The sequence below is a fragment of the Amblyomma mixtum genome, chromosome 3, assembly GCF_055824585.1.
Source record: "Amblyomma mixtum isolate Tamu chromosome 3, ASM5582458v1, whole genome shotgun sequence".
Classification (NCBI taxonomy): Eukaryota; Metazoa; Arthropoda; class Arachnida; order Ixodida; family Ixodidae; genus Amblyomma; species Amblyomma mixtum.
Window position 1 is genome coordinate 28746309 of NC_143014.1, and position 26258 is coordinate 28772566.

At 43.4% G+C, this 26258-nt stretch overlaps 1 protein-coding gene across 2 annotated transcripts in view; it reads right to left on the reverse strand.

Annotated features, from left to right (window-relative positions):
• Positions 1 to 25498, reverse strand: part of LOC149349509 (armadillo-like helical domain-containing protein 3) — a 42824-nt gene extending 17326 nt beyond the window's left edge. The window contains exons 1-18 of one of the 2 annotated variants that reach the window (XM_089578477.1): positions 25293 to 25498; positions 24749 to 24857; positions 24619 to 24675; positions 24496 to 24561; positions 24338 to 24418; positions 20052 to 20159; positions 14147 to 14239; positions 10956 to 11030; positions 10786 to 10872; positions 9424 to 9480; positions 8963 to 9006; positions 8595 to 8655; positions 8264 to 8316; positions 4167 to 4242; positions 3989 to 4064; positions 3690 to 3788; positions 2953 to 3011; positions 1155 to 1220 (exon numbers count right to left, since the gene is read on the reverse strand). In XM_089578477.1, the coding sequence (XP_089434603.1) occupies positions 1155 to 1220; positions 2953 to 3011; positions 3690 to 3788; positions 3989 to 4064; positions 4167 to 4242; positions 8264 to 8316; positions 8595 to 8655; positions 8963 to 9006; positions 9424 to 9480; positions 10786 to 10872; positions 10956 to 11030; positions 14147 to 14239; positions 20052 to 20159; positions 24338 to 24418; positions 24496 to 24561; positions 24619 to 24675; positions 24749 to 24820 (1230 nt within the window). In that variant the 5' untranslated portion in view covers positions 24821 to 24857; positions 25293 to 25498. Of the gene's footprint in view, positions 1 to 1154; positions 1221 to 2952; positions 3012 to 3689; positions 3789 to 3988; positions 4065 to 4166; positions 4243 to 8263; positions 8317 to 8594; positions 8656 to 8962; positions 9007 to 9423; positions 9481 to 10785; positions 10873 to 10955; positions 11031 to 14146; positions 14240 to 20051; positions 20160 to 24337; positions 24419 to 24495; positions 24562 to 24618; positions 24676 to 24748; positions 24858 to 25237 lie in introns of both variants that reach the window. The other variant, XM_089578478.1, reaches the window with a different exon arrangement.
• Positions 25499 to 26258: the final 760 nt, after the last annotated feature.

Sequence of the window (26258 nt, forward strand, 5' to 3'; positions counted from 1 at the left end):
CCTGGTCACGACATAGCACAAGTAGGTGTTTCACAACTTTCAACAGCTCCATTTAGGAACGATTATACCGCAAAAGTTCACAAAAAAAAAGTTTATATTCTTCTTAAAAGCCGCAGTGACTCTTCTGTTCTAGCAAAAGCACCACGTACTCTGAAAGTGTGATGTCGTGTTACTAGTCAGCCAGCCTCCCTCCTCAAGCATTATAGATGTCATCTGACCCTGACACAAGGAGTATCGATGGGTCCTTTCTCATGCTCACAAAAAAATTATGCACCAAACCCTCACCTGCTACATTTAGAACTGTGTTGTGCTTCCACATCACACTTTTTAAATGACTTTTCAATGCTGCTGAGCACACGGCAGCCGGGTCAAATTGTTTGCTGCGGGGCTTTTATTTTCCTGCAATTTGGATTAGTAACACCTGGCAAAACCCAGTCTTAATAACTGTCATTACTTTGAAACTTCAGCTTCCCAGTCATTGTTCCATTTTGCACGACTTCATCCAAGCAGGAAGAACTAAGTGAATGCTAAGCAGCGCAAACAAGTTTTTGGATTAAAAGCACAAACCGTCAATACACACTGTGGCAACACTGCAACAGTGCTAGTGGCTGGAACCAGAATGACCAGAAACAACGATGGGCTCAAGTGAGCTATTTATTTAAATTGCACACTCCCAGCTTGTGATACTAGAAAAAAAAAGGCATGAGGGGGGGGGGGGGGGGGGGGGGGGGGGGGCAGTAAGTGGAAATATATGATAAAATATGATAATTTTGTGTTCGTTCACAAGTTTTTAATCACAATTTGTATTTCATGATGATGAAATTCAAGAGTTTTCAAGGCTTAAAAAATATTTATTAATTTTAAGGGCATTGAAAGGGGTACTCTTTTCAAGCTGCTTCAAGGATTTCAAGGTCTGGGACACAACCTAAATTCATATGGCATAAAATTTCCTCTTAAAATTGTTCCATACTGATTACGGGTAATGGCAGGAGAGGGATTCAAGTGCTTTGAACATACCATCCTGTGAAGCTGAACCTTGAAGACCATGTTCTGGGACACAACCTAAATTCATATGGCATAAAATTTCCTCTTAAAATTGTTCCATACTGATTACGGGTAATGGCAGGAGAGGGATTCAAGTGCTTTGAACATACCATCCTGTGAAGCTGAACCTTGAAGACCATGTTGACATCGTGCATCATAGAATTAGCATACTGGTCCTGAAAGATATTAAAGCAAAAGACATTAAAGAAATGTACAAAGAATGGTGAGTAACAGAGAGTAGATAGCGCGTCAAAACTCAGAATAAAGGAATCAATGTAAGACAGCAATGGTGAAAAACACATTATTTGCACACTAGAGCACAGATTACAGAAAAAGAATGCAGTTTTACAAGTGCAGCTAAAATAACAGAGGGAAAAAAACCATCGCTACAATACTCTGTCCTCCCCGAACACGTCACGACCAGTGGTTAGGTACATATAGTGAAAGCTCGTTAATTCAAACCTTATTAAATCAAATTTCTGGCTAATTAAAACAGTACGTTTTGACCAGTCTATACATTTTGGCTCCATGCTCCACTGGGGTCAACGTAAAAAATAGCCCATTAATTCGTACTACACGCCGCCGCGCCTGGGCATGCGGTAACGCGCCTGCGAGGCTGCATCACTTCTCTGGAGATGTGGGGAGGGCGAAATTGGTGCGAGGCCGCATAAACGGGCTTGGGGGGGCTCTCCCTGTGTGTTAACAGCAGCAAAATAATGGCAACTATGCATAATCTCCGAGATTTGTACATGGCTGCTGCTTGTAAATGCTGATCTCAAAGGCTTCAGTAGCTTGCTGTGCTAGCTTTTGTTGAGCGATAAATGACGCAACCAGTGGCGAGATACAGAAAAACAGGCACGTCGCAGCATCTCCAGCACTCCAAATCCGAAACTAAGCGGTCTTGCACGGATCCACGACGAGTACGAAACGAAGTGGGGCTTTTAGCGATGTTTGCTGAGTGTCCTTGTCATGGTATTCCAGTGCCCTTCACGTCACATTCCACGTGATTGGTTGCAGCCATTGTGGGCGAACTACACGGCATTCCACAGTGTAGTGATTTAGAAATGTCGTCTGTCTGTGGTAATTAACGCACCAAAAGGCCTCAAGAGAAGATTGACATCATGCGTTAAGTCGACACTGGTGCATTATGGAAACAAGATATTGCCAAAAAACATGCTCATTGGGCTGACAGTCCGTGACTCGGGGTCAGAAGGCTGGAAAATCAGGCAACATTCATGCGGCTGATCTGGCGACTTCTGCTTTTCAACCTAAACGGTTGCGCAACCTCCGCGACTCGCAAGTGTCAATTTGCAAGTCGCTGTGTGAATTGCGAGTTGCTGAACGCTACCGGCCTCTTCAGTTTTGAAGGCGAAAAGGAGGCCTTCCGATAAGTTTGGGCTGTTGCGCCACTTCCTAGGTCAGCACAAGGAAGACAAAGTGGTGGGCTCGCGCAGGGCAGCACGCTTGGGACTTTCACCTCAGCCGGACGCTGCCACCGCCGATGTTACATCAGCAATTTCTCTAATAAATGCCAGACAGAATTAAGGTGGTGGCCGTTACCTTCCAGAACAAAAAGCAAAAGGTGATGACTGAATATTTCAGAGCAACAAAATAGGGTAATCACACTACCCGACTGCTTCCTGATCGCAGTGTATTGCATATTCTGTTCACTTTCGTTAATTCGAACTGCGTTAGCGTCCCCGTGGAATTCAAGTTAACAAGCTTAGACCATACAAAGCAATACCACATGCAAAAGAATTATTCACCAGGGAATCCAGACAAGTAAAGGGTGCTACTGAACTGTACTACCTCATAGATATTTAATACACGAAAAAGGTTTTGGTGCAAGGAAAACAACACATATCAGGCAAACAAAGAAGTAAATAAATTGAATATGCAGGTACTCACTTCAGTGATGCAAGTAAGAATGATAAAGCCAAGCTTGGTTGTGTTTGCATTGGCCTCAACTGGAACATGACGAAATACAGTGCTTGAAGTATGTGACAGCAAAAGGTAAATAACACGAGTCAGTACACACTTCACAAAACAAACAAGCCTTAATAACTGAGCCAAATGCAAAATTGCTTAAGCAGCACTGTAGAAACTAATTTCCCGCTGCATAAACAAAGGAATCTGTCTCAATTCAAGCAGCTGTTCATAAAGACACGGTTTCTTTGCAACACTTTAACACATTTGTGGGTCACCGGTAGGTCACAGCCCATATGCAAGCTGTGCAGCCACGAACACTGAGTCACGGATGAAGCCAAAGGGCAGCTCAGCAAGTACAAGGATCCCGCAAAAACCATCCACACACAAGGCTGCTTTCACAACGCATTTATGCACCAGTCAAGACTGATTCCAAAGACACTGAATGAGTACATCCTCTGCAATAGACTTTTAAAAAAATGCCACAATGACAGATGCCCAGACCATAGCTGAACAGTGCTAAATTATGATCATTTGGAAACACAACAAAAAATCAGTCCTCAACTAAGTTTAAGTCAGCATAGATGATCAACAAAGAGGGTGTCAGTGAGTGAAGACTTGTCATCAGTTATTTTTAAGAATAGCTGCTACAATTCACTTAGCCATGTTTTCTATTAACCAAAGGAAACAGCATATGAATAACACTGAATCAGACCCACCTTTTGTTTTTTGCATCACAATAGAGCAGAACTCGAGGAACGTGACCAGTAAGTTGGATGGTGGTTGATCCATGGTATTCACATCTACAGGTACCAAGTCTGCATGCCAACAGAGGAAAAGTTAGTGGTCACTGCTGCATGACAGTTCACACTAAAGCAAGCATAACATAGCAAAAAGACTGTTCACTTCCCAATTCCAGACATAACACGACTTGTATGCTATGGCTCATTGCCTGTAGATATCATCTACATGGTGCACGCTACTTTCTTTAAAAAGCCCGAGCAGGCAAGTGGCATACCATGGGGCGAGTGTTCTGTTGGAGAGGCTGCAGCACTGGTTGGGGCAGACGCAGTTGCACAGGACTCTGTCTGTGACTGAACAGAGCAGCAAGGACAGTTGGAGAGTCACACGCAGGCCAGAGGCACCAAACACTAATGAGTCTGACCAAGATAAACGTGCCAAGCACAGTGCCTCACATTTGTCAGGATAGTTATGAAGTTCCTGTTTAAGTGGACAGCCTCGTACAGAGCAAGAAGAACAGCATCGTCACTCCTGCATGAGAAAAAAAAATGTGCATTTCAATGAGCAACACAGCTTATGCTATGACCCAGACATCATCATCATCATCATCATCAGCCTGACTACACCCACTGCAGGGCAAAGGCCTCTCCCATGTCTCTCCAATTAACCCTGTCCTTTGCTAGTTGCCGCCACTGTATCCCCGCAAACTTCTCAATCTCATCCGCCCACCTAACTTTCTGCCGTCCCCTGCTACGTTTGCTTTCTCTTGGAATCCACTCTGTTACCCTTAAGGACCAGCGGTTATCTTGCCTTCGCATTACATGCCCTGCCCAAGCCCACTTCTTCCTCTTGATTTCAACTAGGATGTCATTAACCCGCGCTTGTTCCCTCACCCACTCTGCCCTCTTCCTCTCTTAACGTTGCACCTATCATTTTCCTTTCCATAGCTCGCTGCGTTGTTCTTAACTTAAGCTGAACCCTCTTTGTTATCCTCCACGTTTCTGCCCCATAGGTGAGTACCGGTAGGATACAGCTGTTAACCAACATTAACTCATATAATAAGCTACAGCTAGCTAGTATATATAAAAGAAATCAGGCAGGAGGTAAATCACTTAAAGAACAGGTTCTAAGAAGATTAAAAAGGCACAGCAGATTTTACTACATCTTGAATAGTGAATCGTACATAAAACACAGTGCACCAAGCTTTCCACAAAGTTTGAACAAGAAGTCCAATGTAGCAGCCTACAACCAAGCTATCCACAATGTTTAAACAAGAAATCCAATGCAGCCGCCTTCTACCTCATTTGGTTGTAATCATCCCTGAACCTGTGCTTTTGGTTTGGTATAGTTTTATGGAGTTTAACGCCCCAAAGTGACTCAGGCTATGAGGAATGATGGTGACAGCTAAGGACTGTGCTAGTGACAGCTTTGGATAAATGAATAGATCACTGAATCTTTTTGACGATTTTAAAACTCACCGAGGACGAATGACAAATGTGAGCACAAATAAGCATATTCAATTAAGGCCCCAATACACGCAATGTCACTTGCACGTAAAAGTGAACAGAAGCGCATTCTGCTCAGCAGAGTATAAATTAACAAGTGACAGGTCACCATATCATTATCATCATGACAAAAGTAATGCAGTGAAGGGACTGCATATGTGCAATCATGGACAAGTTTGCAGGATGAGGATTCGCAGAAAAAAATTTATTTCCACATTGCTTCACTAGTCAGTCACTGGTAACCTTCTAGAGGATGGAGTATATATGTCCATTTGTGCTTCAATGCTTTTCACTGACCTAGATTGTACAACCCCACAGAAACTGACTTTTTTCCGCAGAGCTGCACCCTGTAACCTATGTTCACAACTGTAATATGGAATGTGACTGATCATATACTAATGTAAGAGGGGAAACAACTATTATGGAAACTAAAAAGAGAACTGCAATGCAAATCTGGAGATCCAAATAGGAAGTCTTCAAGCAGAGTAACTATGCTGCACTCAAACTGCTTGACCATAAAGAATATATCGTATTTACACGTATACAACGCAACCATGAATATAACATGAGGGGGAAGTTTTGAGACCTCACGAAAATGAAAAACAAAAATATTATTACAATTACAGTAAAACCTTGACAAATCGACCCCCATTAATTCAGAAAGCTGATGCAAACTGCCAATGCAGTCCCGGCCAATGCCAATGTAAGTCTGTGGTGCCAAACTTGTTAATTTGGATGCACCTGGAAATACAACAGTTAATATTCACAAACTCCTGACCAGAGGTTATGTCGCAGTATGAACAGCACAGTGTGTGATAGTCCAAATGTATGCTTCGTAATGCTTCAGGCCAAATATAATGTCACAGAGGTACCCGCGCATCTCCCACATGCGTGACTAGATTTGGAGGGCCGTGATCAAAAAATTGTGTGGCCACATAGTTTCGGTTTCCCTGTACAGAGTTTTGAACCAGGCAGCGGCGATGGCCACGCATCAGGCAGCTAGCTGAGTGTATTCTGTGCAGTTTTAGACACTGACTGCAGAGTCGCCGGTCTCACTTTTTCACCAGAATGAGTCTCCGGCATCAACGAGTCTCTCTCGTTTACTTCCCTATGTGGTTCTACTACTCTTCCCACACACCGAAACTGCCCATAGTTTGTGGGGCAAAGCCTCTTCGCACGCGACACCTCCGCTTGCAAGCAGCACACGGGGGCCTTTGCCATTTTGGAGCAGTTCTGCGTTGACATTCCTGACTAATTGAGAATGTCTGACAGAAGTGAGAAAAATCGTCGCTGCTGAATAGTTTTAATTTGAAAAGCAGGCGACCATGCCCCAGTTTAATTTACTACGATGAGGACGGTTCCTGGTAGTTTTTTGGAGGCCATTCGTTAATTCGGACCTTCGGATAATTCGGAAGGCATGCTAAAATACTGAAGCTAGCGGATACGCCGGTATTATTTGACAAGCAACACTTTGTGTGCATCATCATCGAGCGCAGCGAAACCTCCGACGCGTTAATGCACAGTCTCCCACGCAGCAGCGGCCATAGTCGCTGCAGTGCCAGCATCGCTTCATGTTTAATGCTGCCCAGTCCTGTGCCCATTTGCCCTTCTTTCTCCTTCCCCTACTACCCTCAACTCTTTTCGTGCCACCTCTTTCTCCACAGCCTACACTGCACGCTTTTCACGTTCGTAGCCACCCTCCCTTTTGCCTGTGCACTCAGCGCAGCCTCAGTGCACCAACTAGCCCGATCCGCTACCCTTCTGAGCCTCAAGGCCGTCGAAAAGTTGGCTTCTCCTACAAGCTTGCAAGTCTGGTGGGGAAACCGCTGTAGCTATCTTGAGAAGCAGTGAGAAAAAAAACGCATTATATTTGTAACTTTGTTCCGAATATAATAAGAGATGTGTTCTGAAATCAGTGAAGGCAGAATAAAAACTTGCGTTACATTCCTGTAAATACAGTATACAACTACAAAATATAAAATTTCTCAACCAAACATGTGTCAAATAAAAAATCAATTCGCACGTAAAATCTTCATATTTGCCTACTGCATACATAATTTTACTACACTTTTCATTACTCATATCTAAACATTTTTTACCCGTGTTTACAAAAATGAATAAACATAAATAGTGTAGTCTTGCCAACAATTTCACAAAGCGATTTCATGGTTATTGCGCACACATTTATTATGTTCTATTATATCTCAAATAACAGTTTTCAATATAAAAGCATTCACAGAAACGTATACTCCTCCTTGGAAGTAGCACACACCACTAAGTAAACTTCTGACAGCTAAATTCAGCTTTGTGTTATAATAAGCCATTCTTCCCAAGACTGTACTCATGGTACACTATAAAAACCAATGATTGTTCCTCTTCATCTACAAAGATGAACAACAGTTCATCTAATTGTTGCTCATCTATTTGCAGTTTTAACTGCCTCAAAAAAGCTTTCTCATAATGACAATGCTTTTTCTTAGTCTACTAAACTGAACAATGGCTCATATATTAGCAGTTCTACCTGCCTCCAAATAGAAGCTTTGTTTGCCTTAACCTTGAAAGAATGATTGTTTTTCTTCATATACTAAGGTGAAATATAATTCATCTAATACTTGCTCATCTATTTGTAGTTCCGACTTCAAAAAGCAGCCTTCAACCTTCGAACGATGCTCATTCGTCATCTATTAAGCTGAACAATGATTCACCCAATTCTTACTCCTCTATTTGCAGTTCTAACCACCTCCAAAAAGCAGCCTTGTTTGCCTCACCCTTCCAAGTTGTAAACAGAGCCATAATGGCCTTGGCAACTTAGTGGCAGATGAGATTCGACGCTACAATAGAGAGGGAAACACAAGACGACAGCAAGTGATGACACATAACAGCTACCAGTGGCAACTGCAGTACTTCACAACCATCATACCTGCCAAGTCTTGTATTCTGCTCAGCCTATGTAATAGCACAGTCCACTACACTCAATATCCAATTTTTACAGAGGCAAAATATTAGCATGAAATTCAGTAGTCTAGCAAGGTCTAGAGTTAACAAACCTTCCAGAGTCTTTCATAGGTGCCCCTTCATCAGCAAGAAACATCGTGCCAACCTATGTGAGCAAAAATAAGAATGCAAATAAATAAACGTCTCACAGCTCATGCATCAGAAAAAAAAAGGTTTTCAAACAATATTTATACCACACACACATAGCCAGTAGATATAGTGATATCTATTATAAGGAAAAAAAATAGCAAAATGAAATAAATTCACAAACAAGTTGGGTGTGCCATGGGCTGTCCTCTATGTTGTAATTCCTTTGTTTCCAATGGACACACCACTAAGAACAAACCATCAGAGTTTTACATAATCACACTATTATTAACTTACGAGGTTGGTTACAGTAGACAAGAGACCAGCTTGAGGTTCAGCTTGTTCTTGTACAAACTGCCTGAAATGTAAATTTGTGACCTCTGAGTATACTCCAACTAAGCGCCCATTTCAGGTAGTACAGTTTACTAAAAGGCAGAAAGCAGACCTTAATAGAACAAAATCCCAACAATTAATGCGCAGAAGCCTACACAACACATAGAGTTCATAACCTTCTCATCAAATGTCAGCCATACAGCAGCACAATAAGTTGGAGTTTCAAGTTTTCAAAATAGAAGAGCAAAAATTTGCATGCAGAATAGTAATCTCTGTCCTCTGGCACTTAACTTGTAAACCAACCAGTAAAATCTGATAAAAACTTAACTCACCTGTTGAATTCAGCTAAAGCAGTGGACACAACCATGCCATACCCCTGAAACAAAACGGTGTTTTGTGCTCAAAAAGCACTAAAAATTCCCAACCATAAAAAAACCACAAGGCTTCTCAAGTCAGGCTGGTTCTCGAATATTTGGGCAAAGCTAAAGCATTTGTTTTACCTGGTCTACATTCACTGCACAAATCTTGACGGTGTCAAGAAGCTTGACAACAATGCACCACAACAATAAGTAATGAGCTGCCAAACACATCACAGTGTCACTAAGGGCTGGCCCATCTCTTCTAACAGTGGCTAGAAAAAGAACAGATATTAAAACAGCCTCTGAAGTTTCCAAGAGCAGGCGAAACTGCATGTTCTGTAGCTGATTTTATAAGAGGGCCTTGGAAGAGAGTATATCAGTAAACAATGTCTCAAATGTTCTAGATTACCTTCACAAGCAACTGCCATACTTACATTCAATGCCAACTCATTATCAACAATGGAAAGCTTCACAATGTACGGGTTAGCAGCCTGCAAGGAAGCAGTCACTTCATATAAGCAAACAGTTACAAAGTTCTTGTGCCATATGTCAAAGTCAATTGTTCTGACATCCACATTCACTTAAAGAGACAGACTATTGCTTTTTATTGGCCATAATTTCTTTGCGTCAATCAAAGCCTCCTTGCCCAATTGATACAGCAAATTTGAACGTAGCACGGCGGCACCGCTAGATGTGGGCTGACTTTCTTTACCAATTTAAAATATAACTTCCAAAACTACAAGTTCTGCCCCCCTTATTGCCATCATGGAACAAGACCTACAAGAATATGTAAATATTTGTATACTAGACTCTGACAGTAGACTGTCCCTTCAACAGTGCCCTTAACCCTTTGAGGGTCGAATTATTTGGAAGAAAACTTTCCCAGGTGGTCAAATTACTTTATTGCGGATCTTGAATCTACAAAATGTGTATAATCGAGAATAAATAGTAAAAAAAAAATTAGGAACAGTACTTTGGTGACAGCATCACTCACAACTGGAAAATGTTCAATAGAATAGAATAGCAACGGTGATAAGCAAGCTAAGAGCAGCGCCAATAAAGATAGAAATCAACTTTCGCCGCCTCTGCAAAACAGTGCCCACAAAGAGAAAACACGTTTCGCGCGACTCCGTTGCGATCCCAAGGCGGAATCGAAACCGCGTAGGCGCGTTGCCACAGAGGGCGAGAATACCTCGCGAGCAACGGTGATAAGCAAGCTAAGAGCAGCGCCAATAAAGATAGAAATCAACTTCGGCAGCCCCTGCAAGATAGTGCTGACAAAAAGAAAACTCAAATTTCGCGCAACTCCGTTGCGATCACGCGGCGAAACCAAAACTACAAAAGGGGTGTTGCCGCAGTCTGTGCCTGGTCAGTGCCGCCGCGCTAAAGCTAGACATAAGTTCTGCTTATCTCCGTAAGAAGGCAGCACAAAATTCAAACACTTCTTGTAAGTCCTAAGAGGTGGCAGCACCCCCCAGCGAGCACGCAATGTTCTTTTGGGGCAAAATTTCAAACGGAAGATCGAAACCGTACCCGTACGGCAAAGACCTTGCGGGACAGAAAACCGCCGCCGTACATATACGGCAAAAACCTTCAAAGGGTTAAACATAACCTTAGTTTCACTCACTTGTTTTCATCATGTACTTAAATACCGACTGCGCTCTGTGAAGCATTGTACTTATTTGCTACACAGACACTTTGCAATGCGGCAGGCCTATGAAGAGCATTGTGTAATGCTTCTTGTTATGCCAATCAATGGCAGCGTCATAAAAACAAAGCAACATCAAAGCACTAACCTCATACTTCCGGTAGCTTACAAGAATTGTCAAAACTAGAACAGCATCATAGCCACAGTGCGCTCGAGAGTGCTTGTCAGCAAGCAGCTGTAACAAGAAGATATATCAAATAAAAGCAAAAAGGTGGTATATCAGACTGTACACACGAGAATGAGCAACACTGCCCACACCTGTAAGATGGCTTCAAAGACACAGTTCATCATGACGTATTCCAGAAGCGTGTTATTGCTGACATTTTCAGTAGCCTGCAAGGAAGCAAAGAGAACAATGCAATCACTGCACTGGAAATCTGTAGCTACCCTTTATTCCTGATATTCTCAGATCACTGCACTGCCACCCGCACATGTTCCCTCACCCACTCTGCCCTCTTCCCGTCTCTTAACGTTACACCTATCATTTTCCTTTCCGTAGCTCGCCGTGTTGTCCACAATTTAAGTTGAACCCTTTTCATCAGCCTACCTGTTTCAGCCCCATAGGTGAGTGCCAGCAAGATATACTAGCTGTTAAATACGTTTCTCTTGATGAATAGTGGTCAACTGCCATCCATGATCAGACAGAACCTGCCAGATGTGCTCCACCCCATTTTTATTCTTCCAGTTACTTCACTGTCGCGATCCGGATCTACAGTCACTACTTGCCCTAAGCAGACATATTCCCTTACCACTTCCAGTGCCTCGCTGACAACTGTAAGCCGCTGTTCCCTTTCAAAATTGTCGAACCTTACTTTTGTTTTCTGGATATGAATTCTTAGACACCTCGTCCTGCTCTGACTGTTTAAGTTCTTGGTCGTGCTTTTGCAATTCATACCCTGAGTGACTTAGCAAGATAACATCATCAGCAAATCGCAAATTACTAATGTATTTTCCATTAACTCTTCTCCTTTGAATTGCTCTTAAGGCTTTCTTTACTTCCTCTTTTGCTAATGGCAGGATGTCCAATTGCTACGTGCTACTGCCTCTCTAGCTTACATCCTAACTAGATTGGCTATTGCATAGATTGGCGTAAAACTTGTCGGCCACTTTAAACATTGTATCTATATCGCTAACAACATTGCCCTCTTTTGTCTCTTAACGCATACATCTGATTTTTTCCTATGCCTAGTTTGCTCTTCACCGCTTTTAGGCTACTTCCATTCTTCAAAGAAAGCTCAATTCTATCCATATTATACTTCCCCGTATGTCATTTACCTAGTGCTTAATGATTAGCTTTGATAGCATTACCAGTTCTCTCTCTCCCTCTATGGGAGTTACAGGCTTTCGCGCTTTCGCGTTTCTTAATCAAATCTTTCGTCTCCTGAGAGAGCTCGCTCATCATGATTGATTTTTATGGTGCAAGGGCATCTGTGGCCAAAGAGACCCGTGGCACAATGTGTTTTCTTCTACTCAAGGTGGGGTCAAAGAACGATTTCTCAAGCATTTCACCCTAAATGAGCCAGGGGAAGCTTGCACCCACTGTATCACCGGTGGGTACCCAGCGGCACTGGGGATCGAACCCCGCACCTCCCACATGCGAGGCGGATGCTCAGACCACTGGGCCACCGCTGCAGTTAGAGAGCTAGCTGGTGTCCTGTCTAGTCATACTACTGCAAGCTCCTACTGTGCACTCCATCATGATAGCTGTGAGATTATCATTCACTGCTTGAACATAATGGTCATCGTCCTCAGTTAAAGCCGAATATCTGTTCTGTAGCGAGATCCTGAATTCCTCTACTTTCCCTCTTACAGCTACCTTGTTAATGGGCTTCCGCCTCACTAGTTTCTTCCGTTCCCTCTTCAAGTCTAGGCTAATTCAAGACCTTACCACCCTGTGGTCACTACAATGCACTTTTCTCCAAGGACCTCCACATCCTTCACGATGCCATGGTGAACACAGAGTATGAAGTCTATTTCATTTTTAGTCCCATCATTGGGGCTCTTCCAGGTCCATTTTCTGTTCTCTGGTTTGCGAAAGAATGTATTCATGATCCATAAATTATTTCTCTCTGAACTCCCCTCTGCTATACCTAGAGCCTATGCCATAGTCGCCCATTGCCTGACCTCCAGCCTGCTTCTTGCCTATCTTGGCACTGAAGTCGCCCATCAGTACAGTGTATTGTGTTTTTATTTTGCTTACTGCCTATTCCATGTCTTCATATACGCTTTAAACAGTCTGTTCATCACGGCTGGATGTAGGCACGTAAGCCTGACCAACTTCAGTTTGTACCTCTTATTAAGCTTAATTATGATAACTGTCACCCTCTCATTAATAATTTAGAATTCCTCTATGTTGCCAGCTTCATCCTGATTGACAAGGAATCCCACACCTAGTTCCCGTCTGTCCGCTAATCCACAATAGCATAGTGCATGTCCGCCCTTTAGTACTGTATACACCTCATCATATCCTCCTCACCTCACTAAGTCCTATGACATCCCATTGAACACTCGCTAGTTACTCGCACAGCACTGTTAGACTAGTCTCACTGGATAAGGTTCTAGCATTGAACAATGCCAGGTTCAGTTTCCAATGGCGCCCTTCTGGATCCAGAGATTCTTGGCACCCTCCATTGCGTTATAGGTCTGACCACCTTTTTGGTTAGTTGCTCCACAGCCACTGGGACTGAGGGCCGAGGGTTAATTGGTGTATTCATATAGGAGGTTGTGGCCAAGTACTACACCAGAGTGGCCGAATCCTGTTCTGGTAAAGGAGTGCGTTGTCGATTCTCGTCACCGAGATCAGGCCAGCCCCTAGGCCTGATTATGCAATTCCATTGAAAACTTAAGCCAGTAAATGACCTTAATTTTCCTCTGACCCCTTCATTCTAAACACACACACGCACACACACACATGCACGCACACAAGCGCGCGCGCACGCACGTTTACATATATTATATACATATATTATATAGTAGTCTCAGCATCCGCCTCGCATGCGGGAGGTGTGGGGTTTGATCCCCAGTGCTACCGGGTACCCACTGGTGGTACAATGGGTACAAGCTTTCCCCTGGTCTGGGGCTCGGCTTATTCAGGGTGAAATGCTTGGGAAATTGGTGTCTGACCCCACCTTCAGCAGACGAAAACTCCTTGTGCCATGACATTCTTAGGCCACAGATCCCATTGCACCATAAAATTGATCACCACCATCATCCACATTGTATATGAGGTTTCAATATCTTTGTGCACACATGAACCAGCAACCCTAATTCATCCTTAAGAAAATAAAGCTAAGATTCAGGAAAACTCCAAGGCAAGTTCTTCATCAACAACAAATTTTTGTACATTGTTTTGCCTCACTGATTATTCATTTGTACTTCTTTTAAATGACAGCACTGTGAATGGAACAAGTAGCACAAAGTCAGAAGAAAACAACTTAGTATTAACTTACCGTAACCAGAACAAGCAGAAACCGGAGAACTAACGATTTAAGGCTATGACTGTATTCGCCTTCAAGAAAGCCACGGATCAATTCAATCAGCTCCTACAAGGAAACAAGAATGACAGAAGCTGAAGGATGCAAAACCAAAGGGGCTAATAAAATAAAAACCACGCCATGACTTCACAAAGCACCAAAATTTTTCAGAACCCTACAATGAAAACTAACATGCACATCTGCATTGTCACTTAACATTCCCTCACAAATTTAAAATAGGTAGGACCACACTGCCTTTAACTGCTACCACGAACACTTTTACAAAGTAAATACAACTGTAAGATCACTAAAATATGTGCTAATTAACATATGAGTTAAATACAAATGGCTTATGCATGGCTGAAGACCTAAAGCCTTCCTCCAAAAGTTGCTTTCCATTTTGCATGCTTGTTTCAAACACAACTTTCATTCCTAGTTCTAAGATGCCATCTCTACTTTTATCTTGCCACAGCAGACAGACAGCAATTACTAGTGAAATTCCTGCAACAATACAAATGGAAGATGGCAATGGAAACAAGCAGAGAAAACAAGCTAAGCAAAACGCTATGAACAGTGCACCTAGATCGGAAGTAATCAGCCCACACAAGCAATCAAAAGAAAGGAAACAAAGTACAGCCACAGGTGGACCACCACAAACATCTCACAAAGCAAGCACCCTAGCATCAGCCAAGAGAAAAAGGCAGAGGCCAGGTTACGAGGGAAATTGTTTACACTATGATTTATCTCTTTATATGTAATCTGTTTATCTGATGTTCCAACAATCTGAACATTTGCTCTTTGCGCACAACTGGTTTTACTTAGTTCCGTTTGCATTTTTAAAATAAGGTCCAATTAAAATTGTAACTACAGGACCTTTTCCTCTATGTTTCTAACCATTTGTTCTGTAACCATGAAAACAAGTTTTATAACTACATCAACATAAACGGCATATGAAAAAATTCTTGCTCTAGGCTATTCCACAAGTGCTGCCGCTTCACATTCAACACATCTTAGAACTTTCATTAAACGGTATCATGTAGCCCCTTTACAAGGCCCAAGATAACAAGCATACTGCTCAGGACATTGTTCAAATGGGTAGAGCAGCCAAGTGGCAGTACTCTTGTGTTTAAATACGGACTGAAACAGGATGCCTGGATGTTTCTGAGTAGTAGCAGAAAGGTAAACACTACGCCCGTAACACATGATCACTGCTAGCAACTTGTACACGAGACAACGGGGCACAAAATTCAAAGGTTCACTGTATTTACTCAATTTTAACCCGCCCTTGAGTGTAACACGCAGCCGTTTTTTATTTTTTTTAAAAAAAATGCAATGATTTTAAAGCGCATCACATTTTCATGCTTCGATAAAAAAATACATACGTGCGGCCACCCAACTGCCACTTCCCTTCGTACACAAGATCACCTTCATTTAAAGTGTTAGCTATTCTTAGCTCGTTCCTTCACGCCCTCATCGGCGTCTCCAGTGCAGACATTAGCAGCACGTCAAGATACTGTGCTCCGGTAACATCATGGTATGTTTATCTTTCGATGGGAGCTTCGGTGGCAGTGGTACACTCGGCGAGCTTCGCATAGAGCAAGGAAGCTTGTGCACCCTGGACGGGAGCGTTGACGGTGGCTGCGCGCTCGGCGCAGGCTGCCTGGTTGCCCCACTGTGTTCAGAAAGCCTTTGCAAGCAAGGTCGCCTTTTTTTAACTCAGCGCGTTTTTGCAGTCGAAATTTCCATGTTGGCTCAAGTCCAGGTCGGCGCCTTGCTGACAGGACACTTCAGATGCTTGTGAGGCCTCTCGGTATGCAAGACTTCAGTAGACAATATCAATAATATTAATGCACCAGAAGTACCACGTCACCTTTACGTGATGCTGATAACAATAGCGCATGTCATTTCTAGGCGATTTTTCTGGTAAAAGGCGCCCGTTAGAACCTACTAAATATGGTATATTCGGGCAATGTCAGACAAGAAAATAAAAATAACAGCTAGAATCAAATGTAATAAATTCTACTGCAATTGGTTAAGTGCTCACTAGGTTACTCACTAAGGTGTTCTGGTAAGGCTGACTGTGCAGAACTGCCGCTTACCCATGCCAGTCAAGTTGTGCAAGCAAAGGAATAATGTACCGCAACTACTCATTACAAGGCACAAACAACCAAGGAGGAGGCTGCTTTACAAGGAGGCTGTAAAATGGCCAATATGTGTTCAGGATTATGTGGAAGTGAGAACTTTGTTTTATATTGATAGAATCAGGAATGGTATCACTGCTTAAATTATTTAAAATTTAAAATTCAAAACTGAAAGCTGCATAAAACAAGACAAAGTGGTACTGGGGTAAAACTTTTCTATTATTGGTGCACCCAAAACATGATGATACAATGGTACCCACAACCTGGCTGCTCAATGCATGTTTTTCTTATCTTCTTTTCAGTTTTTGCCCCATGAGAAAAGCTTAAAGCCCTCAGAGACATTATATTTTGGATCTATTTCCCGAGTATAAAGGAACTAAGTAAAAAATGGACGCCCACCCAATCAGAAAGGCAGCGTCCAATCTAGCTGTCGCCTCATTTCCGCTGCTAAATACAGTCGAACCTGCATATATCGAACTCGAAAAAAAAACGCCTAAGAGTTCGATATAAAGAGTAGTTCGATATAAAAGTAGCAGTAAATTTAACAAAATACAAACATACCGAGATAGAAAAAAAATGTATTTCTATAATAGGCACTTCCTGCACGCAGATTAGTGAGCAAAATACCGTATTTTCCAGTGTATAAGACGAGGGTTTTTTTCAAAAATCTTGCTGGTGCGTCCTATACAAGGGTGCGTCTTATATGCGAATTTTCCGTTTTTTTTGGCGAGTTCAGAAATTACTCAGGTTCATGTTCAAGCTTTTTTCACCGAAAAAATATTACTACCAATAACGCGGTTGTAACATGGTTAATACTTCATTATGGGGACCGTCGTGCGCAACTTTTTTAGGTGAACTTTATCATGAAACGGCGGGGTTGACCACTTCCGGGATCTTAAACATGCGGCCGTTTCGGAGGCCTCAAGCAAAGGTAATGTGAAATGCCAAAAGATGGCGACAGTCGCGCTTCTCGCCATTGTCAAGACAAGCCAAGAGAAGCTGACGTTTTTTTTCAGTCACCCTTTGCAAGTACGTAGTGCGAAGAGAATGCTTCAGCCGCGTTGCCTTTTCGATAGCGCATCCGAAGATGAAGACTTTGAAGGTTTTATGTAAAAATAAATTGTTATGGACATAAAGAGAGTTCTTTAGCTTTTTTTTTTTCTTTAGTGCTAAAACGTGGGCGGGTATGGCGTGAGTGTTGACTTTTACAATCACTTAGCGTTGCTTAAGAACTTCTCACATGTACGGTGCATTTTGCGATGGTCGCATAAGCATGTTTAATTAAGCTTCATTAGCATAACTGGGTAAATTGGGGTGCGTCTTATACACAGGTGCGTCTTATATACCAATTATTTCAATGACAGCCTGCATATATGGCGGGTGCGTCTTATACAAGGGTGCGTCTTGTACACCGGAAAATACGGTAGTCATGAATTTATTATGTTTCTTCACTGCCTTGGAGAAAACACATTTTTCAACGTTATCAATGAACTCTGAACAGCTGAGACTACAGCCTTCTACTGATGCACAATATCGACTAACCATGCCCACCCAGCACATGGAGCACGTGGGCACAGGCTCTCTCAAGTCCTCATCACAATTCGTAACAGTGGTGTCCTGGTTATCTGCAACACCGGCAATGATGTCTTTGTTCACAGGCTCTCCTGTAGTCTCAACATCGTCCACGAAGACGAAAAGGCTTATGGCTGCCCTATCACAAATAGCACCAGGAAATTCAGACAACTGCTTCCGCAAATAATAAAGGCCCACTACAGCTTCACTGAGCTCAGCCGACAATGAATTTGCTCCGTCTTCTCCAGTAAAGCAGAGATCAGAATTTTGGAAGCAATTCTGTATAGTTTCATTTGTGACATCATCCCACGACCTACTCAGCACAGACAGGGTGCCTGAGAGGTCCATATTTAGGTCTCTTCCAGCCCTCAAATTCTGCAGGAGGTGTCCAATCAGACATTTCCGTCAACTAATCTTCACTGCCCGGATTATCCCCTGGTCTCAGTATTGAAGCACCGACGCAAATGTTGCTGAAACTAGCGCTGCTGTGGTGGGTACGGCCATAATTTATGGTGAGGCAGACATCCAGGAACCATTTGTACACTGGTGCCTCAACATCTTCCTACGTAGCTGTGCGTAAATATAAGGAACCATGAGTGCCGGGTCTCTTCTCCGCTTTAGCTCTAACGTCAGCCTTGTTCTTCAAAATGGTGCTCCGCGTGCTTCTTGGAATCTTGTACGCTGCACTGACTTCGTATTTCTACTAACCTCATTCAACTCGCTTGATAACTTCCAGTTCCATAGAAAAAGGGAGGTTCTACCATTTCGAAGCTACCATCGCACGCACACAGAGACAGCAAAAGCTATCCGAAATTGCCGACGGCCGCACGATGTACTGTACATGCGAACTGTGCGATGTGGGCATGACAGGCACAACACGCTAAAAACACATTCTCATTGCCTGGGTAGATACCTGCCACCTGAGTCATGGAAAATCTATGACATCATTAGTTTGCACGCGCTACCCAGCACCATATAGCTAACCTCCGGAGATATGCCAAGGGAAAGCCAGCTTCCTGAGTTCACCAGGGTTGTCTGAGTTCGATCAATTGGATGTGACAGCTCATTTTTGTACGATGTAGCCATACATTTTCCTATACATTCAAGCTGTAGCTTTACCGTGCTCAGAAATTATTCAATTTAATGATAATTCGATCTAACCGAGTTCGATACAATTGGGTTCGACTGTATCACCCCCGCATTTTGAAGCTATTGACTAGAACTAAGAATTTCTGGAGGTTAACTCTCTCCTTAACACATCCATTCAGCATCGTTAGCCCGCTGACAACGACTTCACTGCTCAACTTCGGAGCTTCCCGCGTAGCCTACAGGCACGCTGCACGTCCGGTTTGTAGTCAGAGAACCGAAGTTTCGTTTCCAATGTCATTTTCTTTTTTCCCACAAGGTGGCATTTTTTTAATGCGATCCAAAGACGCGGCAGCATCAAAGACGCTTAGCAGCCTCTGCATGCGCGACGCACTCTCTAAAACATCGCAAATCTTGGGACGCCGCTGCTTCTGCGAATTATTTCATCGAAGATCCGAGAAGCAGCGAGTCCAAAGGTACTGCCGCTTCGTCAGGATTCAGTTCTGACATCGGCGATGACCAAAACCTACCTGGAACCCAGGCAGCCGCGCTCTGGTGCCCAATTATAGGGTTTGCAGCTATTTTTTTACAGCAAGAATACAAGTCAAGATAGAACTTCAATTTTTTTTCACACCTAGTGGCCAATAGAATGCCAAATATTTTGCATACTCCAGAAAATTCTTAAGATTTCTTCGTTTATATACAAGCGTATCTTTTCAAGTTTTGTTTAACTTTTTTTCTTAAACCTTGTTTTTGGCAAATAAATTTTTTCGTTACAATTCGTTGTTTAAACTTACATGCCTAGAAAGAACATTTTTGTAACTTTGTTTTCGTGCATAGCTTTAAGTTTTTAAAGAAAAAAAAACTACTCAATCCTACAAAAAAAAGGTTATTCCCCCCCCCCCCCCCCCCCCCCCCCTCCAAGGAAAGAGTTAAAATATTAAATGTTATGATTTCAGCAATCTTCTTGGCCATTCAGGCATCACGATGTACCATACTGTGCATACAAAGAAAAGCCGCACGCTTGATTAACATCGCAGGGCCCCTTCAAAAATAGGTTCTTGATCATTTTACAAACTTACCTGCATTGTTGCCTCAGCCATGTCAAACCCAATGAGGAGGTTGATGATGTCAAAGCCATAGTCACCGTGTGACTTTTTGTAGACACCTTGAATAAGAGCGCACAGTGTCTGTTGAAAACGAGAAAAAAAAAATTGAAACTTTGAAACTGAATGGATGAAAATTGAATTGAATTGAATGGAAATTGAAAATTGAATGGTTACATAAAGCCATCCGATCCCATGACTGCACTGCTTATGCGATTTACAGTTCTCTCGCTATGGCTTCCAGCTAGCTAGCAGTGCTAAGTGGAGAGGAAACACCTCAGAAACAAAGAATCTATACTGTGAATGAAACGTGCTTACACAATATTGTCAAGAAAACAAGCTATCATTAAACTCCAAGCATAGTACTTGTGACGCAGAAAGTAATGGAAGCAGTGACAGCAAACTGAACTCCAGCAAAAGGACAAGTACAACCAAGTTGCAGTCAAGAGCTAAAGCAGAAAGCGAAAAACTACATCAAACTTAAAATGCCAAGTGTGCTCAACTGTTCCTTTAGTCTCTCTCACCCCCTTTAAATTTTCCAGTGAGAATGTCACCAAGTTTTGTGCATTAAATAAGCCACATAAAAACAAAATTTCCCTGATACAGAACTCCCAGTCTTTTTGCCTTCCACCAAAGAGAGGTCAGTGATAGATGTACAGTACCTACCACAAGCCAGTTCAGAATGCTAAACTCTATGTACCAGGTTTAACATGCCCAGCATCACCAGTTCCCCAGGCCCATGTGGATAACAGTCTTATTAGCCAAAAGCTGAACTCAAGTGCAACACATCACAACAGCAATGGTGATGCTGTTTACACCAAAGTTCCACATAAGTTGCTGTTGTGAAATATTCACTCCAAGCAAAGTCAAAGCGCAACACCATGTAGTTTCCATGCAATGCTCATGTGGCAATGCTTAGCTCCAACTACAGAGGAACAAAGCCAGGCTTCAACATAGTGAAGTAATGCAATACATCCAAGGTGAACACACCTTCAACCATCTTTTCAATGCCACTTGTCATTCTTATATACCATCCAGCACCTCCCATATTCAAAAACATTGCTACCTACACCTTAAAAAACACCAACTGTCGCTGCAGGATGACAGAAAAAAAAAAAGTAATAGCAAAGAATTGAAAACTAGCCCAACCTACGCTGCAATGTTGCATGCACACTGAAGTGCAAGCAACTGGACAGGTACTGAGCAGTGCTGCAAAAATGGCAGGACAGATTTCACAACAATATTTTTGGCTACCTGCGGGTATTAGCAATCTCCTACCATCACAAAGGCCAGGTACACATGCGTGCAATCTTTTTCAAACTCAATCACAATAACTGTTTAAAAAAACTGGAGAGGCAATCAATTGCCGCATATGAAATGCAATAGCGTTCGTCTTTCACTCGCCAATCTATTCCAATTCTGATTCTATGCCATTTGTGCCATCTCCCCTTTCCCATTGCATTATCTCCTGTTGTTTGTTAACTCCGGCTGTGCTAATTATGCAAAACATGATACACTGAAAGATTGTGTTGTGTTAGGTTTAATGGCACGTAGGCAACTAAGGCCATCATGCGCCAAGCACATTGAAAGATTGTGGCAAGTCCTCATACCACTACCTGTGCAATGGTGCAGCAGTTAAGCGATGCACCACTGCACCGGCAGGTGGCTGTTTCAAACACAGCCACCGGTGGGGCTTGCGAGACCCAGGTTGCTCTACCCAAGCAACACAGAGGAATACCTCTGGCAAGCCTCATTTTTACACACAGCGTTCTTTGCCAAGCTGTCTGCTTTGCAAGTAAGCCTGCTGTTATATGGGTCATTTTCTTCTTGGGCACTGTCATTTTTAGTTCCCTAGCACTAGAGCCCCTGCTCGCCGATTTCACCGATGTTTGTCTGGTCCCTCTGTGACCCTGAAGAGCTTGGCAGCTGGATGCCACCCACCTGAGAGGCAGATGGGCCACCTATGCCTCGTGACCTTGTGACTTCACCACGACCTGGCCACCGGATTGTGAGCAAAGTGCCCACTGTGGCAAGTTCAATTAATGATTAGTCATGAGAAGTTGCTCGGGAAGAGCAACCTGGGTTGCACAAGCCCCACCTGTGCCAGCACCTGCTGTCACAGGGCCCTGGCGCATAGCTTAGCCACTGCACCATTGCGCCAGGAGTTGTATGATGACTCCCAGCAATCCATGAATGCAAAGTAGAGAATGACTAATTCCATATATATGGGCACTGACCCATTAACGCTGTCCCATCATACTCTTGAGACGGTGCTTAAGTGTCCCCCCTCAATTTTAGCACACTAGCACTAAGGCTCCCACTCAAGTTAAATGATCAAGTTTAAGCACCACAACTAATGCTAGCATACCTATGTCACCGTTGGCCTAACGAAGCTAACCGTCTGTCATTTTTTTTAGTCATTCTTAGTCTGGCATCTGCCTCCTCCTCATCATCATCATCATCATCAGCCTGACTACACCCACTGCAGGGCAAAGGCCTCTCCCATGTCTCTCCAATTAACCCTGTACTTTGTCAGATGTCGCCACTGTATCCTTCCTGCCGTCCCCTGCTACGTTTGCTTTCTCTTGGAATCCACTGCGTTACCCTTAAGGACCAGCGGTTATCTTGCCTTCGCATTACATGCCCTGCCCAAGCCCATTTCTTCCTTTTGATTTCGACTAGAATGTCGTTAACCCGCGTTTGATCCCTCACCCACTCCGCCCTTTTCCGATCTCTTAACGTTACACCTATCATTTTCCTTTCCATAGCTCGCTGCGTTGTTCTTAACTTAAGCTGAACCCTCTTTGTTAGCCTCCACGTTTCTGCCCCATAGATGAGTACCGGTAGTATACAGCTGTTGTATACTTTTCTCTTCAGAGATATTGGTAAGCTACCATTCATGATCTGAGAGAACCTGCCATATGCGCTCCACCCCATTCTTATTCTTCTAGTTATTTCCCTCTCATGATCCGGATTCGCGGTCACTACCTGCCCTAAGTATACATATTCTCTTACTACTTCCAGCACCTCGCTACCAATTGCGAACTGCTGTTCCCTTGCTAGGCTGTTGAACATTACTTTGGTTTTGTGCATGTCAATTCTTAGACCCACCGTTCTGCTCTGCCTGTCTAACTGATTGATCATGCTTTGCAGTTCTTGTCCTGAGTGGCTTAGCAAGGCAATGTCATCAGCGAATCGCAAATTAATCAGGTATTCTCCATTAACTCTTATCCCCAACTGCCTCCTCTCTGCCCTACAAGTGGAGGAGTGGGAGAGACGGAGACAGTTGGCAGGTGGAGAGAGGGAAATCCCCCTAAACACCACATACCACTTAGCATGGTTGACAGGTGGAGGCTTCACACAGACACCAATGCAGCTGCCACCTAGCAGCTTTACCACAATAGCATTAAGGGCCTTGTTGTCCAGAAAATCGGGTGTCGGCGTTGTGAGCGAAAAATCCCAAGACTCTGGCAGGTAGTGCCCAGAGAGCAACCTAGGAGGCAGGTGGGCCACCTAGGTCACGTGACCCTGCAGCATCACCCCAACCTGCCCACCAGATAGTGAGCAAACTGCCCGCAGTGGCAGGTGGCAGTTAAATTAATGACTGGCTGCTCGAGAAGAGCAGCCTGGGCTGCACAAGGCCCACCGCTGGGAGCACCTGCCTATCGCAGAGCAGTGGCGCATCGCTTAACTGCTCCACCACTTCAGCAGGAAGGGTATGAGGACTCCAAGGGATCTACGAATATAAAGTAGAGAATGGCCTTCTGCGTATATGGGAATTACGCCCCATTACGCTACCGCGTCATACCCTTAAGGCGGAGCTTAAGTGTCCCTTCAATTTTTTCGCCTCCATGGCCCTCCTAATGCTATAGCATTAAAAGTGCCTTCAATGCACACAATTACAAGTTGCTCATTTCCATTGATCTGCCTTGCTGCTATATTTCTAGGAGCAAAATAGGTGGAAATGAAACAAAGTTGGGGAGGTATAGGCACAAGAGTACAGCAGTGTGTCCCACTCTAGTGTACCCCATCATCTCCACATTCTATTTAAAAAGAAAAGGCATGCCAAATACACATGGCTTGCATGTTTCACTGCCACTGCTAAATACACCTTCTCACTTCTTCCAGCCTATTTAAAATCTGAGTATTCTAGCTGATTAAAGTTCTTGCCCCTGCTTCAATGAACGAAAAACAAATTTTGAAATTTGGGAGAGGAAGCAGCTCGTACCAGCTCGCAGAAAGTCGCTGCTTTTTCTACTCACCTGCAAAGCATTCACTACTCGTATACGATGGTCACTTCGCAGAGCTTGTACACAGTGGTAAAACAGATTATTTATTGTGTCCTGGAAAAAATAAATACATTAGCAGCGCCAACAAGCAAATGTAAGCACAAAATGCAGTATTAGTTTTCACAACTTACTTTTAGTCTGACAAGGTCCTCTCCTGAGAGGCTGTCAAACTGTTGCTGAATAAAGTTCACATTGACCTAGTGGCAAAAACAATTGGTCACTCGGCTGCACCAGCGACAAGCAAACCTACTCACCTTTAACAAGAACAATTCGTCCCAAAAGTTCTGATTATTCGCAGAAGGGTCAGCGCCCTGCGCAACAATCACCACAGGTTAACACGATGCTGACACGACGCAAGTTGAAACTCCAAGCTGTGTCACTTACCTTAAAGAATCCTTCGTAAATCTGGACAAACTTTTCTTTCAGTGGCTGTCTAGATGCTTGTTTGGCGATCATGATGACTCACACCAAAAACCAGGACTTCATCGAAGAACTAAGAAAACACGGGGAGAATAACGCCCATTTTTTCGAACCATAAATGTTAACGCCCGGCTTTGACAGGCGTTACATCGACACAAGAGGCTTTTTAAACTGTGCAGTTACGCGTTATAGCGTGTCACTACGCTTCACCGTAAAAGCATAAATGTATATACGGTATACATAATGCGAGGACTCGCTGAACACCGGGCTAATAAAACGTAAGCGCCTAAAAAAATTAACGCCGAAGTTTGTATACCGTCAATGAGCGGCACCCCTGCTTGTTCAAGCGATGTAAAAATGTAACCACAGCAGGAACTCGCATATATATATATCTGATTACGTCTAGAACGGTTCCAGCTTAGACCAACACAAAACCAGCAAGGGTACACGTACAGAGCTTCCGTCAAGAACTCTGCTCTCAGATTGCCCCTATGTAGCAGATACATACGCGTGATTTGCTTTTGACAGTTGATACGCTCGTCAGTGCTCTTCAGTTTTTCGATCACATTTTCATTTAAAACACCAATGCGTTTTAGTTTCAACACCAGTGCAGTAAGAACAAGTGTCGCGTTTGTACTTTTTTCGTTCCTCTCCTAAAGCGTGCTACAGATACAGACGACTACCGCTACACAACAACATCCTCCGGACCGGCCATTAACAACCGACGTTGCCAGCACATGTTTCCAACACGGCCAAACGGGGCCAGAAGAGGAAGTTTCGCTTTTGCAGTTCGTCTGCTTTGCAGAATCCGCAGACGGACCACTAATTCTTGCAAAAATTCCTTGGAATGTGGTTCCAGGAGGTCCTAACTTAGACTGAGCATATTAATCATCTAAGTTCTGAGTTGATGCGTACTGCAGGTATCCTAAATACGATAATATACTTTGTTCCATTTTGGATAAAGAAGCAATGGGTGAGGTGCGTTTCCGCAGTCAACGCAGAGAGTCATGGGAAAATCGTCTGCTAGCTTCTTCTGGTTCCAAATTGCTCAACTCACTGCATGGTTCGCCCTATTCACCGCGTAAGTTGACATCGTTTATGCGATAAATAACTCTTGGTACTAGTCACTGATTGCACTGAAGCACCGAAAGAGAAATTCACCTTCGCCTCATGCGCAGTCTGCAAGTTGATTCGCCTTGTAGCCTGCCGCAGTTGTGATTTTAGGGTGACGAAAGGAGCCTGGTACCTAACGCACTTTTCGCTCTAATATGGTACGTTGCGCAGCGCAGGGCTAATCACACATGCGATTGAAGTAAGTAACGTGGTGACCTTGACTTCATGCAACGTATTTCCAACGGATCACTGAAAGCAGTAAGTACTCGATAAAAATTTCCAGGCGAAATTCGTAACTGGTCAAAGTGGTTTAAGGAACAATTTCCCAGTTGATTCCAGTTGTTTCCAGTTGGCTCCCAGC